Genomic DNA, 15102 nt, shown 5'->3' on the forward strand with positions numbered 1-15102 from the left:
TGTCCGGGCTCTTGAACCGGTTTGGATCGAGGTTATTGCCTGAGGGTCTCCGCCGCTCTGCTGAGGGCGGTCTGGCCCCGCTTGTGGGGAGGCTGCTGAGGCTCCGGTTGTAGCCTTGGAGTGTTTGTTTTACGTGGGTAATGCTGGTGTTTAACGAGGAATATTGAGGGGAAAGGTCGTGTGTCTCAACGTTTTCTTTTCTTTCAGGATATGTGAAGAAGGAAAGGACAGTATCCCCGAAAATCCCTATATCTATGAGGTAAAACCATAGACTGGTTTGGGTTGGAAGGGAACTTGAAGTTCATCCCGTTTCACCCCGGCCATGGCAGGGACACTTTCCACTGTCCCGGACACCTTCCACTGCTGCTCCCAGCCCTGTCCAGCGTGGCCTTGGGCACTGCCAGGGATCCAGGGGCAGCCCCAGCTGCTCTGGGCTCCTGTGCCAGGGCCTGCCCACCCTGACAGGAAGGATTTCTTTCTAGTTTCTAGTCCACACCTACTCTGTCAGTGTGAAGCTGTTCCACCTTGTCCTGTCAACTCCATCCTCTTTAAAAAATGGTGAAATGCAGTGTCTCTATCGAGTGAGTTAAAAATTTTTGATTTTTTTTTCTTCTTTTTTCAGACTGATGTAGAGATCTCATTGGTTGGTGGCAGTTGCAAAAATCCTGTTGAAAATTTTTGGAATGGAAGCAGTGCAATGTATATTTTGCAGAAAGCTGTAAGTGTGCTTGGTAGATGTTAAATGTAATCCAGACTTTTAAATTCCTATCAGATGTTTTTTCACACACCTTACATGCACATTTCTCTTCAAGACACACAGTGAAGAAAGCGACTCCATGGAGGAATCAAGAACAGATGATGCTGTTTATGCCTCTGAGGTTTTGCCAAAGGAGAATCCTGGAGCCCTGGCTCTTTCTGTTGGAAGAGCAAAGTAAGTGTGAAAGCTTTCCCTCCCCTTTTGAGGGAGATTTCTTTTGTAATTCTGTGTCTCTTTCTAATATTCAGAACCTGTATTTTCAATGCCCTAAATAAAATTACTCATTAGTTTATGAGGAGTTGTGTTTTTTCCATCTTGCAAAAGGGCCTCCCAACTTTTAATGGCTTAGAAGTGTTTTTAAAAGTAGCTAAAATCCAGGTATTGGAAAAGCACTTGTGATCTGGGCTGTTGGGTTAGTGGGATTCACTAGGTGTAGATGAGCAAAAAAAGGTCATTAAAACTTCAGTGCTTATTTTTTTGGTAAAGCTCCTGTTAAAAAAAAAACAAAGCCCTAAACATCTCTTTTGCATCTTTGGTGTTACTAAAATACCAATGCATGGTACCAAAATGTGGTTTACCTAACTCATGTGTTTTTTTAATTAGCTTAAAATGTAATATTTGGTTATCATTTTAGAATCTTCAGTTTACACTAATATGTTGTACTATTTGCTGGCATCTTACTTTCTCCCTGTTCCTGTTTCCAGGCAGTTGATTTCCTTGTACACAATGGTGCAGAACCCAAACGTGCCCTCCCTGGGGAGGAGTGACCTGGCTGTGCTCCCTCCCCTGTGGGCCAGGTGTGAGGGCTCTGACCCTCAGCACACCTGCTGGATTGGAGCTGAGCCTCTCAAGGCTGGAAACAAAGTCACAGGGATCAATATTTACACGGTTTCATGTGATGGTAAGGTGCTCATGGTGCTCAGAAAATAAAATGAGGAAGGCTAAAAAGTGTGGGAATGCTGATGTCACAATGCTGTCTTTGTTCTTTGTGTGATACATGCTTGGAAATGCTCTGTATTCCTGGATTTAATGAGCAAGAAGGGATTAAAATAAGAGAAAAGATGTTTTTAACCAGTGCTGTGGGGGGGAATGGCTTTTTAACCTACCTGATGCACCTGTAGCTGTGCAGGCCTACCTCAACTTTTAAACTTTTAAACTGCTGCCTTTCAGCATCTTTCACAACCTCTGGCTCATTCTAAACATTTATGTATGTTCATATCAGCTCTTATATCACACAATAGAGAAATGCAGGGAGAATTCCTGCTTTCTAAAGGACAGCATGAGCCATGCCTCAGCAAATGGGCTATTTGGGAATGAATTTGCAGTGCCAGATTTGAGTTGTGTCAAATGGGGTTTTTGATTCTCACTTTTTTCCTTTCCCAGGTCCTACAGCTGATAAAACCCATTTTCCAAACCTGGAAGAGCTCAAAATGGAACATAAAATAAGGCATCATTCATCTCTTGTAGGTTTTTATGCCCTGTCATGGCTTCAGTTGAAGTTTAAAAACTCTATTTTGGGATTTATGATGCTGGTTTGGGGAAGCTTTTTAGATCCTCTGTAGAAACCACCTTAGTATAATTCCATAGTATAACAGTCTGATTTCAGGTCATGTTTATAATGCATTTGTCTGGTATTAACCCCTTTTTGCATGCATGTGAAATGCTTTTAAAATCACTTTGCCTGTGGTAGTTTTGTTTTTTACTTTTGAAATCTGTTCATTTTAGGTGACAACAAAAGGATTTGCTCGGTATGAGCTGATTGCAGCTGCTGCAATAGAGGACACCATTGCAGAATCTGGCAGCAACATCTTTGTGGATATCACATGGAATGGTGTGGAAAAGATTCTGGAGACTCCCCCAGTGATCTCTGCTGCCACCCTGGTAAGTCAGGATGGAAAAGGCAAATAAACCCAAGCTCTTGGCACTACTCACATAATGAGCACTATAAAGAAGATAAAAGCAGTGTAACCTGTTCATAAGCTGAATTATAAGCAGTGCTGATATGCTTCTCACTGATGAAAATTTTAAGACACTTAATTTTTAAAGTTTGAAACTGAGATAAACTTGTGGAACTTTCAGAACATTGCCCTGGAGTCAGGGGACCCCAGAAGTCCTGTGTTCCAGCTGTACCGAGAGCTGCAGCTCCTCTTGGTGAGTGCAGGGGACAAATTCCAGTTCACATCTGCATGGAAGGGGGATTTTATGTGCTAATAATTTACTTTATTGAAAATTTTATCAAACCTCTCAGTGATAACTTCAAGTGTTTGTTTTAGCTGAAACTTTGAGCTCAGTTTTAGAAATCTTGAATAGAAAGAGGATAAGGTATCCAGGAAATTCTGAACATTTGTAACTCCTGGTTAGCTGTGCAGAGATTTGTGATTCTTGGTGAAGTTGTCTGTGAAGGATGACACGTGCAGGACTCCCAGGAAGAACTGATTTCTGTTGGGGTTTTCCTGCTGCTTTAGGCTTTGGCTGAAGGGCTGAAGACAGGTGTGACTGAGTGGCCTGAGCCATCAGAGTCTGAATCAGCTCCTCAACTGGTCCAGGAGCTCCTGACTGGTAAGTGCTGCTTGTTCCATGGGGAGGGAGGGGTGTGGCACTTCACAGGGATAAAAGGGAATTCACATACAACTTTCAAAGCATTGCAACAGGAAATGTTCATTTCTGTGCTGGAGCCACTGCACAGAGTAGTTCAATAGGTTAAGGCATATTTGTCATTTTTCTTTGTCCTAATATCATAGATCAAAGTAATAATAATAAAAAACATTTTTAAAAAGTCTTGTCTGACTATATCCTTGCCCAGTAAAACCATTTTTAAATAACTCAATTCTATTATTCAGTGTATTTGTTAGCTATGATGTGCCTGGGGATGGTTGGTTTGGTGACACTTTTCATAGTGGTGGAACTTATTTTTTTAACTCTACTAGATTTAAAGAAGAAGCTGGATGGAGATTATATATTTGAAGACAAGAATGAAACACAGGTGTGTGCAATTTCCTAACAGCTGCTTTGTCATTTTGCTTCCATTTTTACTACAGTTATTTCAGATTTTGACTAAATCTTGTATATTGCTTATATGAGTAAATAGTGATGGAAAGGAATATGGATCTCTTGTTTTCTGTCTCTGCTGTGTAAAAATAATGGGAAAAGGTCTGATTTCTTCCAGGAATTCTGACCTTTCTGCCATTGCATTCATTCATTAATTTGCTTGTCTTGCCTAATTTAGTTTTGGTGCCAATTTAATAGTATCAGTTGAATATGTGTCTTACTTATCTAGAGGTTTATGGTATTGTGAAGCAAAGGGCAAATTCAAATGATAAAAAATGTGTTTGGTTATATTAAGATTTTTTTCCCTTTCAGCCTATAAGGAAAGGTTTAGCTCTATTTTCTATTAAGAGAGAAGCAGCATTTTGTTGATGATCTAAGAATATATTGATTTCTGTGTCAACAGAACTATTCTGTTTGAGGATTACAGGGAAATAATTCTCTGCTCTGAGAATTTGTGTGTCTGGGTTTTGGTCTCCCAGGCACTGCTGGGTACACAGACAATACCTGGCTGAGATCTGAAGTCTCTCTGACAGTGGCTTTTGTTTCCTGGTCCAAGGCTAGAGTTATCCAGTGTGATAATTCTGCAAAGAATCAGACTGACTGTTAGATCAAAGTATAATGCCAAATTACTGTGTGGTAGTTTCCCTGGAAAAGGGAGGAAATCAGTGATGCAGCCAGTTTTGGTCTCTGGAGAAATTCAGATGTGGAAGGTTTTTGACTCTAAGGCACCGTTTTTCATTTTCATAAATTCTTTCAGAAAATCCAATGTGACACAGCTGCTGTGGACAGTTGCATAAAATCAATCTTTGGTGAGCGAGGAGACCTGGATTTCACTGAGCAATTATGGTGCAAAATGAAAAGTAAGTAAATTGTGCCCTATCTGTTTTCCTTTCATTTTCTTCTCTATCTGCTAGACAGTATTGCTTTTTCAGGGAAATTCCTGTCCATTTCTGAGTTTTAAGGACTCATCAGCTCTTCAGAAAATTGGTACCAGCAATATCAATTGCTCTCTTCCCAAAAGAGCCCATTTTAGGGATGTAGGATGACCTATTTTCTTACAACCTTCCAATGGCTGACCAGCATCTAGCAGGAGATAATTTCATTTTATTTGACTGCAAAAGGTACTAACCTATTGATAGTTGCTCTAAAGCTAAAACCCATCTGCTCTAAAACTGAAAAAATTATAATTCCTTTTTCTCTGGATCTGAAGGACAATTTTCAGCATATATACAATTTTCAGCATATATAGAATTCATCCTTTTTTTGGAGTAATCTTTTTTAAAGTCATCATATGACAAAGCTGCCAAAAAGCTGTGCAGTCTGTAATTTCAGCTCTCTTTAACTGAGGGGTTTTGTTCATGCAAGGGTGTGTTGGCCTGGTGTTACTGACTTAACAGCCAGAGAAAGAGCCTGGATTGATAATGAAAATATTGTGGTTTACTTTCCAGGTGTCAGTTCCTATCAGGAGTTAATAGACTGTTTCACACTGGTCATAAAATCCCTTGAACGTGGTGAGATCCAGCCATGGGTATGTATTTGTGTTTCACAATAGAAGTTAAAATTTGGAATGGTTTAGAGTAAAATGCAGCTCTTGTCCTTTCCCTGCCCCTCATTTGTGTTATTTTCAAATTGTGTTTCCCTGGTGTTGAATTTTGAGCACTGTTGATGGTGTTTCATGCACATCACAAAAAGATTTGTTTCTTTTTAGATTCACCAGGGGAGTAGCAGTTTGTTAAGTCAGTTGATCCAACAGTCCTACCATGGAAAGATGGAGAATGTTTCCCTCAGTGACACCACTCCCATTCAGATGCTCCTGGAGGTTGGCTTGGAGAAGATGAAGAAGGATTATGTCAGTTTTTTCATAGGTGAGCCTGACACTGGGTAACAGCATTGGGAATTCAGGAGAAAAGGTGTTCCATGCAGGAAATAATGAACTTTTTGGGTTACCTCTATCTCTTCCTTCCCATCTGCTGAAGTGAAGTTTCCAGCTTCTTTAATAATGGGACTTTCCAGCTTTTAAATTTCAAAATTTTAAAAACTTATTTGCTTCAAAAGACACATAACTTTGTGTTTTACCATTGTTGTTACCCCTTCATTTCTTTTTGCCATTTGTCATCCTGTGCTCATTCTTTGTTTATTTGCTTTTTTATTTTCACTACTTTTGTAAACTTGTGTATCCTGAGGAGGGTGGCTGTCTCCAAGTACACAGTGGGTCTCTTCATTGTGCATCCTTGGTGATAAATGAAATCATGCTTTGACCATGCCACTTTAGAGGGGTTTTCTTGTTTGGAATGAATGATCATGTCAATAAATAACATCACACTCCTGCTGACTTTGTCCTCTAGTAGATTTCCTATTTGATCACCTGAACATTGCTTATATTTCATCTGAGACCATGTATTAAATTTTAATTTTTTTTTCTGCTGTTCCTTTTACAGGCCAGGAACTTGCAACAGGAACCTACTTGGTGAGATACTTTATTTTTATTTTATAAAGCAGAGCATGCTTAGCTGATAGTGGGATGCAAATCATATAAGCTGAGAAACTGAGCTGCAGACCATGAGTCTGGAAATGTCAGAAATGCAGAAATGTCATTGTTTTGTTTCCTCATTCCCACATAATTCCCTTAATATCTGATCTGGGTCTCTGTCAAGGCAGTGAACCTTTGTCACACTTTGATGGGACTTTGTTCTGAGTCTGCTGGGCCACTCTAAAAAGCTTGGCTCCTCCAAAGAAGCAGGAAGATGATTTTATTTGCTGAGGGTGTGTTGTGTGTCTGTAGCAATGGAGTGTTCAGGTAAGAACAGAAGCCTTTGCTCTTCCAGGATTACTTCATTTCCACATCAGTGGAGCTCCAGGAGCAAGTCCACCGTGTTCAAAAGCTTCACCATATGCTGGAAATAATGGTCAGCTGTACAGGCTTGCTGCAGTTCAGACATGAGAACCTCTTCCCCTTGACACAGTAATTATTTCATTTCTACTTTTGCTCTTTAGATGACAATCACTGTAGAGTTTGTTTGGCAGTTTTAAAGAAACACCAGAATGTTTGTGATAGTGAGACGGTAGAAGGAGCAGCTGGATCTTCCTGCCAAATTTTGCTTTGGGACTAAAACTGAAAAGCTAAAACTGAAAACTAAAGGAAATAATAAAATATGAGAGTATAGCTAATTTTTGCATAAGGTTTTTGCTCTGTTGTACAAGCATTTCTTTAAAGAAAGTAACCTGATATCTCTTGTAGGATTTGCATGAAGTATTACAAGGAAAACCCTCTGAATGAGAAGCATGTGTTTCAGCTGCCCATCAGGCCAGCTCTTGTGAAGAAATTCTATCAAAAGTAAGAGAAACTTCAGCATTTGCAGCATGAAATTCAGATGTGACTGCATACCTGACTCAGTTTTGATGGTTTTTGATTATTCTCTCAGTGATAACCCTGAAGTCTGGAGGGTGGAGATAAGCAGTGGGCATGGACAGAAGGAGGTTAAAACCACGTGGCAAGTCAGCACCACTGCTCCTGTTGAACATGTGGCATCAAACAATTCAGGTGGGGAATGTTAGTGGTGAAATGAAATAATCAAAGCACAAACTTCAAACAAATTCAGTTTTTATCCTAAATTCAGTGGGTCTGAGCTTTGTATTTGTTTTTCAACAAAAGCAAAATGCTATTTTGCCTTCTACTAGAAGAGTGAGGTGGTATTTATAGAATTAAGGATATTCAGAAAGTGGTGACTTTTTGCCTTCTCACCTTGGCTGAGTTACATTTTTAAAGTGACAAAATAGTTCCAAATATGAGATGATTGATACCCAAAAAATCTTGCAACTTATTTCTGAAATGTTTGCCAATGAATCTGAGAAGAGTTTTGAAGAGAAATTTCCCTGTTAATGCTGGTCTCCAGTCAGAGAAGGTGCAAGGGGGAAGAGGATCTGCCTTGCTGCAAGCAAATGCAGAGCAAGTGGAAAAGCATCAGAATGGGGAAGAATTTAGCAGAGACACTGGTACAGAAATTATTTGCCTTTTTAGGATGAGGTTTGATATGAGGGTTTGGTGAATCTTCTCTATTATTATTGATTTTTGTCATGAAGTGCTTCTGTAAAACTGCACTTTGAAAACAGTTCTGGAAGCTGCTCCAAGGACTATCCTCTACCTTCTAACAAGAGTGGCTAATCCCAGTTTTTCCCTTTGTCCTTGCAGGTTTCTTGTGTGACTCCACAGTAAATGGAAGCAGTGAAGGAAGGCTGTATTTTATTACCATCACTCAGTGCAGTCAGGTGCAGTTCACTTAAGTTGATGTTACTGAGCAAGCTGGACTGGAAAGGTACAGAAAGGGGGAAAATTCAGTGTTTTCTGTCCCAACAGAACCTTTAGAAACTCTGGGCTTCAAACAGTTCATCTTCACTGATTTATTTTTTTTGTTACACTTGAGTGGGACCTCCACAGCCACAATTCACGTGTAGGCACCTCATTTGTTAAAAATGCAGTGCAATTATGACTGTACAGTATAAATATTTTGTAAATATGGTGGCTATTTTTCATATATTTACATGCATTCAACAAAGTTGTGCACTTTGGGGTTTCATATTTTATTTTTTGATCATTAAAAATTCAATCAGACCCTGTTCAAAGTGTGAATTATCTTAACCAACAAACCAAGCAATATTGTTATGTTCTCCTGGGATTGAGTGATGCTTCATCATCCTGAAGGATTTGGAAATCTCTTCATCCAGGGCCTTGGGATCTTCAGCTGGTTTGGGTTTCTTTGTCCCTGTATTTATATTTTGGAGTATTCTTGAAAATACTTCTCTCTCCTCTTCAAATTATTTTATTCCTTCAATGTGAAGTGAGTTATTTTAACAGTGTTGTCTTCTATGTTTTGCATAATTTTTTTCAAAACAAAATCAGTATAATTGGCTGGACAAAATCATTTAAATATGTTGGCAGTTGCATTTGTTGTGTTGATTAATCAGTGAGGTAACATTTTGGTGGTCTAATTTAAACAATTCCATAATTTTGTACACACTGACTAAATAATCTGAGACAGAAATATTTTGCATTAAAAACGTAACTATGGGTAAGTAAGAATAAGGAAACCTCCCAATATTAATGCTTTTTAAAGATATAAATTACAGATTATTATTATATATTTTTATAACTTCTGGTTTCAAGCACGGGAAGTTGTATTTCAAGTACAGCCAGCCGAATTGGGGAACCAAGTTTTTATAGTACTTGTTTCTACCTGCAGTAGAAGGGAATTTAAGGTGGAATATTAATTTTGGAAGTACCTGGCTTACTTAAAATTCACATTTTCGTGTGTAATATATTATAATGTTGTACAAGGTAAGTTTAAACTGCAGGGATGTGGTTTAAATCTGATTCAGAAGTTGTCACCTTGGATTACTCACTTCAAACAACTCTTCCCCACACCTAAATAGCAAGGTATACATTATCCTAACTTTTAGACATGAATAAGTTCACATTTAAGCAGTGCTCTTGGGATATTGAAGTCCTTTTATATATCTTTCTTCAAATAGCAATTACATGATAATCAAAATGCTGTTGATGAACAGACTGAAATCAGAATTTGCAAGCAGCTTTTAATCACTTGACATTTGTACTGGCAAGATTTGAATCACTTTACTCTTAACTATTTTTCTGACTAACAAAATGTGTAATAGTTCCCAAAATAGTAAGGATTGTAAAATCTCCTACTTAGAATTAGTGGAAAGAGAATGTATTTTGGTAAAAGCAAAGAGATTATTTGGGAATTGAATAGAAAAATGATAAAAGCTCTAGATGGATTGGTAAATAATATTTCATTACAGGGGTATAAAAAGAGGCATCTGTTGTAAATTTTAACTACTCAAATAAAGGAGCTGCAGCTTAGTTCTTTTGGCAAATGAGGATGTGTGCAAACATCAGTTTTAGCTGTGGTTTCGAAGGTAGAATATGAGGAGGACAATACTGATGAGAATGCAGAGTGTGAAAACTGTAGGAAGAACAATCTCTGTCACCATTTCCATGTGAGTAATCAGGGAATCTAAAATTTGAGAAATGAGGAATATGTAAGAGATTTAATCCCCTGGAGTACAGTAATACCTAACTTAGAGTTAACATAAAGATTTTTTTGAACATAAAAATGTTAACATTGGCATAAACAGCAAACAAAGCAAATAGAATTTCTTAAGTCTGCCAGAGCTGTGGCAAATCCATGATAGTTTTCCCTCTCTTTTTACTTCTGAAGACATGTCAGTGCTCAAAGGGCTGCAGAAATTGTCCTTGCTGTGAATTAGCTGCAGTGCATTAACAATATTTTACAGGTCATCTGATATTTATTCCCCTCACCTGAAGGTGAAAGAAAATTGTCAAAGAGAAATCCTTAGGAAGCTTTGGCCTTTTTATGATTGTTCTGTATCTGTTTGAAAAATTGAAAGGGTTTTATTTTGTAGAACTTTATTCCACTGAGAAGCCTGGAAGAGTTCAGTAAGCCCATTTCATTCATACTGAGCATGACTTGGAAGTGGTGGCTGAGCAGGTATTAACTTAGGCTGACTTCTTTAGAGGCTTGCAGTGCTTTTGGGGAGAAAATACCTTTTAGCAGCATTCAGAGAGCAATTTAACATCTGAACTTTACAGAATCTGCTTTTGTAGACAAAGCAGAGGCATCCTTACCTGCAGCAAGGTGTTGGTGTGTGGCAGAGCAGGTGTCCATGGCCTTGCGGTGCCAGCTCTCCACCTGGGAAGGGTGACACTTCTGTGAGACTGAGCATCCTCCTCACTCCCACAGCTCCCTCCTTGGCCTACAGTTAACTTGAAACCATTTCATTCTACCAACACATGGGTTTCTGAAAGTATCTTTGTGGTTTTCATTTTGGGGTATTTCTCAGAGTTAATTGTTTAATAAAATTTCTAGTGGCACATAATGCATTCCAGGTTATTTTCCAGTAGGGTAGGACATATGTGGAGCTTTCTGCCTAGAAATCTGACAGCACTGCTGAATAACTTCTGATGGAGAGTTTTTGACTTCATCACTAAGTCTACCTAGAATACTTTAGAAACAGTAATTGAGTCTGTTCCACTTTCAGTATCTGAATATCTCTCTATTAAACAGATCCCTGTTTTACAGAATCAAAGTGTCACTTCTCTACCATATTCATACAAATTGTTTCCTGAAATTCAATGTGATATTTGCACATAAAGGGAAAAACATCAAAATTAGCAGCAGACATCACCTCTCTTGGATTGGGGAATCCATTTGCACTGATAATCTTTTTATAGTAGTCAACAGATGCCTTTGGGTACCGTGGTTTCTTCTTGTTTTTGAAGTCAATGTGGTAAAGCCCAAATCTTTCAGAGAAGCCTTTGTTCCATTCAAATTTATCCAGCAGTGACCAGGCAGTGTAACCTTTGACATTTACACCATCATTTAGAGCTGGAAACAGAACACAAATCACTGATAAAGGTGGGCTTTTTCCTTCAAATATGGTTCTGTAAATGTTTTGGTTTGGTTTATAGCAGGAAGACATGGGGAGCAGGACAGAAAAAGGAAGTACAAATTAATTCAGATTCTTTGAAATTGCTGTCTTTAGCTTAGAGGTACTAGAACTCTATGGGCATGGTAATCTCTCTGAGAATGAAAACTGATGATTTATTGAAATATTAAATCTCAGGTAGGTTATTGTAGTTATTAGTATTGATAGGTTTGCTTAGGTTGACATTTTGGTGAAAATTTGAGTCTGGTTTGCTGTCCATTTTGACTTGTGAATAGTTATTTCTCTGTGATTGAAAGGACAAAGTAAAAAAATAAGCAGAAGGTGAAAATACTCCAAAGTCAAATCCTGTAAAGCTGTTTTTGAGTGACCTTTGAGTATCTCATTGATGTATCCCTTCAGGTACTGGATCCTCCACTCATCACACAGCTGAGAGCACTGCATTGTTTCAGACACTCCATTCTCTGTCACATAAATCAGGGGGTTCCCATACTGGGTCTGCAAACAGAAATGTTTGAATTGCTTCACATAAAATAACTTCATTTCAGCAGAATATATGAATTAGCGAAGTGCATGAAAAGCAATTTTCTACATTTACTTACTTTAGTAAGAAAAATGTGTAGTAGGGATTTAAGTTAACTATGGGGCTTATTTTAAAATGACTGAATTCTGTAGTTTTCTGAGCTGAAATTAAGGGTTTTTTGACAAAGAAAATTCCCACTAGGACAAGACCAATAGCTGGAACTGTTGAAAATCAAAATCTAAACCAGGCATTTTGTTGCTTCCTTTATAATTCAAGATCTGCTCTACTCACCTTGATGAAGTTGAGCAACCTTCTGAAGCCCCAGGGCACAGAGTAGAGCCACTTAGGGCCTGGAGCTGGCCAGTTGGGGTCCACCAGTTCAGCCAGGTCAGGGTCAGTGTGGTAACTGGACACTTGGAGGAAGGGAAAGCTCTTCTGCAGAACATAACGAGTGGTAAAATGACCAATTCCCAGGAAATCCGAGGTGCCTTTAATATAGGTTTTCTCTTGCACTGAGAAAGTTGGTAATCTTGATGTCCCCAGGCCCTGCTGGGCACTCTTCCTACCTAGCAAAATAATTATAGGAGACAACTTCTGAGGAGCACAGAAATTGGTTTTCTTTATCTCACCAGCAATAAATCAGAATTGTAAAATCCTGGATGGTTTGGGTTGGAAATCATTACTTCACCCCCTGCCATGGGCAGGGACACCTTCCACTATCCCAGGGTGCTCCCAGCCCCATCCAGCCTGGCCTGGGACACCTCCAGGGGCAGCCCCAGCTTCTCTGGGCACCTGTGCTGGGGCCAAGTATGGTTTTCCTGAATTTAGTGTTAATGTTGAGGGCACCTGAGCTTACTTGGTGTTTTAAGATGAGATCATCTTTCATCCTTTCTGTTTGGAGAATTAAGCTGGGTGCATTACATGGAGAAACAGTGATTTCAGGTGTCCTGGTGTGTCCCCAAGGTGCTTTAGGAGCTGTGTCCAGCCTGGGGGCCTTTGCTTTGCTGTGTCTCCCCTGTGTCCTCACTTTTAGCTGTGGCCAGGAGTTACTCCCTTGTAATGTGCTGGAAGTGTGGATCTATTCATGTCACAGCTACTGGGACTTACCTACATAATTCTTCATAACCTCTGGGTAGTCCCCTCTGTAAATGGGGTTTGCAAACCATCCCAGGTGGAACTGGATGTACCTCTCAGCAGCATCTCTGTCTGGCTGGCTGTGTGGATCAACAGGTTCCCCCCAGGCACTCGTTAGGGAAATTCCAACCATGCCTTAAAACAAAGGGACAGTTCTGCAGTTCTTGAAGCCCTTAATAGGAGCAGCAGCACAATCACAGAATGAATCCTCATTACCTCTCTGCTCCCTGCGCCAGGTGCTGTTGTAGGAGTGCCAAACCTTGGCATGGGTCTGTAAAAATAATGTTACAATAAAATAAATCCTGTGCATGTTTTCATCCCTTATGGCATGGGAAGCTGGTGAGCACTTTCTGCACTGAGGTCTGCCTGAAAATACCACAGAATTTCTTTTGTGTTTATTCCAGAAACTCTAATTTCATGTAAGACATCACAAAAGCCTTTATGCAAGATTCCTTCCCTAAATTCCAGGACATCCACAGGGAGCTGACACACAGCCCTCAGGCCAGGGCTCTGTCCCGTGGCTCTGCTCTTTGGATGTCTTTCCCTAATTTATTCAGGTAGATGAAAGTTCATTTTTACCAGACACTTCCTGAAGTCACTTGCAACATTCAGGTTCATTTCAACAGGCCAGGACGTTGGTTTCTAGACTAACCTGGACGTTTTCTTTTTCAACCACCTTGAAACAAACTAGAAGAGACATTTATAATATAAGGAAATTCAAATTGTTGCAAGTGTCAAATTGTTGCAAGCACCAAACATTGGTAGTGCCTTGGATTCTGCACTGGAGGTTTAAAGCCAGATGATAATTTCAGTGTCCTGCTTGGAAATTACAGGGCTGTGAAACTACATTTCAGTTGTATTTCAGTTTAAGGAGTGAAATTTGATAAAAATCCTGAATTGACACACAATTTCAGGCACAATTTCAGGAGGTTTTTACTTTAATGATGTGATGAGCAGCCTTGTAGGCAGCGCAGCCGCCGAGCTTCAGTCCTGGCGCGTGCTCTCCTGTTTCATAGCCCTTCTCAGCCACTGCCTGCAAACACACAGAGGCACAGTCAGTCCTGCCCTGGGCTCCAGAGCCAGGGATGTGCTCCAAACTCTGCATCCTGCTGGGCTGGCCCTCTGCACTCCCCTCTTCCCTTCCTTGGCTCCCATTCCCTGCTTGGTACCCAGCTGTGGCATTGGGAGCAGGGTGTTGGTGAGCAGGGTTACAGGGGTGAGCCGAGGAATGAGGAAGGGCAAATAACAACTGCCTTTCCAGTTCCTAATTTCTAATTTCAGTCTCTCCAGCTGATGAATTTTCAAAATTTTCCTGGAATTTCATGTATTAAAACCCTGCCCTTGTGCAAAATCTGCCTGCTGAGATTTTTGCCCACGAAGATTAATGGTTTAAATGTTTCCCCTTCTCTCTCCATTTTTTTCCCCTACTCTCCTCTAGTGTCACTCCCACAGAATTTTGGGAACAGAACAGTGCAGTGGGAGAGTTTGGAAGGAAAGCATTGATGACTTACCCAAGGATTGCTGAATGTAATCCAGTGTTTCACACGGTCACCAAACTTCTCAAAACACAGATTTGCATAATCGTTAAAATAATTCATCATGCTTATGTTCTGCCAGCCACCATACTTTTCTTGGAGAGCCTTTGGAAATAAGAATTTCAAGATTCAATAATTGTACTTGAAGGTCAGCTGCTGCTTAAAGAGACCTCTATTTCTATTTAATTCTGTTTGTATTTCTGGCTCAGAAAGAGATTTTTCAAAACTTCAATGCACATAAAATCCAAATGAAAAGGAAATATTTACAAATTCTTAAAAGTATCCAGGCTTCTCTACCTTTTTCAAGTACTCTTAGTTCTTAACCTTAGGAAATTATTTCTATCAGAAGGCTTTATTTGAAGTTTTTCACTAATTTAAATATTGTCTGACCTGTGGCAGATCCCAGTGGTAGAGGCTCACAATAGGGGTGATGTTGTTTTCCAGAAGACTGTTAATTGTGTCATTGTAGAACTGTATTCCCTTCTCATTCAGTTGTTCAGCTGATGGAAAGCACAGACAAGGAATTACCTGCAGTGGTTCCCAAATAACTGGAAGAACAGAAATCTAAAAGTATTAACCAAGGAATTTTACATTACAGTGTTGGGAATTCTGTAATGGTAAAA

At 39.6% G+C, this 15102-nt stretch overlaps 2 protein-coding genes across 3 annotated transcripts; one reads left to right on the plus strand and one right to left on the minus strand.

The window, feature by feature from the left end:
• Window positions 1–211: 211 nt before the first annotated feature.
• ZWILCH (zwilch kinetochore protein) lies at window positions 212–8419 on the plus strand. The gene is made up of 17 exons (XM_063169999.1): window positions 212–259; window positions 623–718; window positions 813–931; window positions 1462–1658; window positions 2141–2220; window positions 2483–2638; window positions 2837–2908; window positions 3223–3316; window positions 3685–3740; window positions 4563–4665; window positions 5254–5333; window positions 5514–5670; window positions 6244–6272; window positions 6631–6767; window positions 7044–7139; window positions 7228–7346; window positions 7995–8419. Exons 2-17 carry the CDS (start codon window positions 698–700, stop codon window positions 8084–8086), a joined length of 1608 nt encoding a protein of 535 aa, XP_063026069.1. The 5' UTR covers window positions 212–259; window positions 623–697; the 3' UTR covers window positions 8087–8419.
• A 1293-nt stretch (window positions 8420–9712) lies between these two features.
• LCTL (lactase like) lies at window positions 9713–14545 on the minus strand. Of its 2 annotated transcripts, XM_063169227.1 has the most exons (7): window positions 14456–14545; window positions 13882–13977; window positions 13161–13215; window positions 12918–13079; window positions 12102–12376; window positions 11659–11785; window positions 9713–9837 (listed from the first exon to the last, which is right to left on the minus strand). In XM_063169227.1, the coding sequence occupies exons 1-7, from the start codon at window positions 14543–14545 to the stop codon at window positions 9722–9724; spliced, it is 921 nt and encodes a 306-aa protein (XP_063025297.1). In that variant the 3' UTR covers window positions 9713–9721. The 2 variants fall into 2 exon arrangements, with proteins under 2 accessions (XP_063025297.1, XP_063025298.1); XM_063169228.1 differs by lacking the exon at window positions 13882–13977.
• Between the last annotated feature and the right edge of the window lie 557 nt (window positions 14546–15102).

Source organism: Melospiza melodia, chromosome 15, assembly GCF_035770615.1.
Source record: "Melospiza melodia melodia isolate bMelMel2 chromosome 15, bMelMel2.pri, whole genome shotgun sequence".
NCBI lineage: Eukaryota > Metazoa > Chordata > Aves > Passeriformes > Passerellidae > Melospiza > Melospiza melodia.

Excerpts from the sequence above, each read along its gene's own strand:
- LCTL (XM_063169227.1), bottom strand. The coding sequence starts at position 14,545 with ATGATGAATTATTTTAACGATTATGCAAATCTGTGTTTTGAGAAGTTT. Across the intron at positions 12,377-12,917 it reads GGTTATGAAGAATTATGTAG|GTAGGAAGAGTGCCCAGCAG; the intron begins GTAAGTCCCAGT and ends TTATTTTGCTAG. Across the intron at positions 9,838-11,658 it reads CATCAATGAGATACTCAAAG|ATTCCCTGATTACTCACATG; the intron begins GTCACTCAAAAA and ends CTCAAATTTTAG.
- ZWILCH (XM_063169999.1), top strand. The coding sequence starts at position 698 with ATGTATATTTTGCAGAAAGCT. Across the intron at positions 7,140-7,227 it reads GTGAAGAAATTCTATCAAAA|TGATAACCCTGAAGTCTGGA; the intron begins GTAAGAGAAACT and ends TTATTCTCTCAG. Across the intron at positions 7,347-7,994 it reads TGTGGCATCAAACAATTCAG|GTTTCTTGTGTGACTCCACA; the intron begins GTGGGGAATGTT and ends TTGTCCTTGCAG.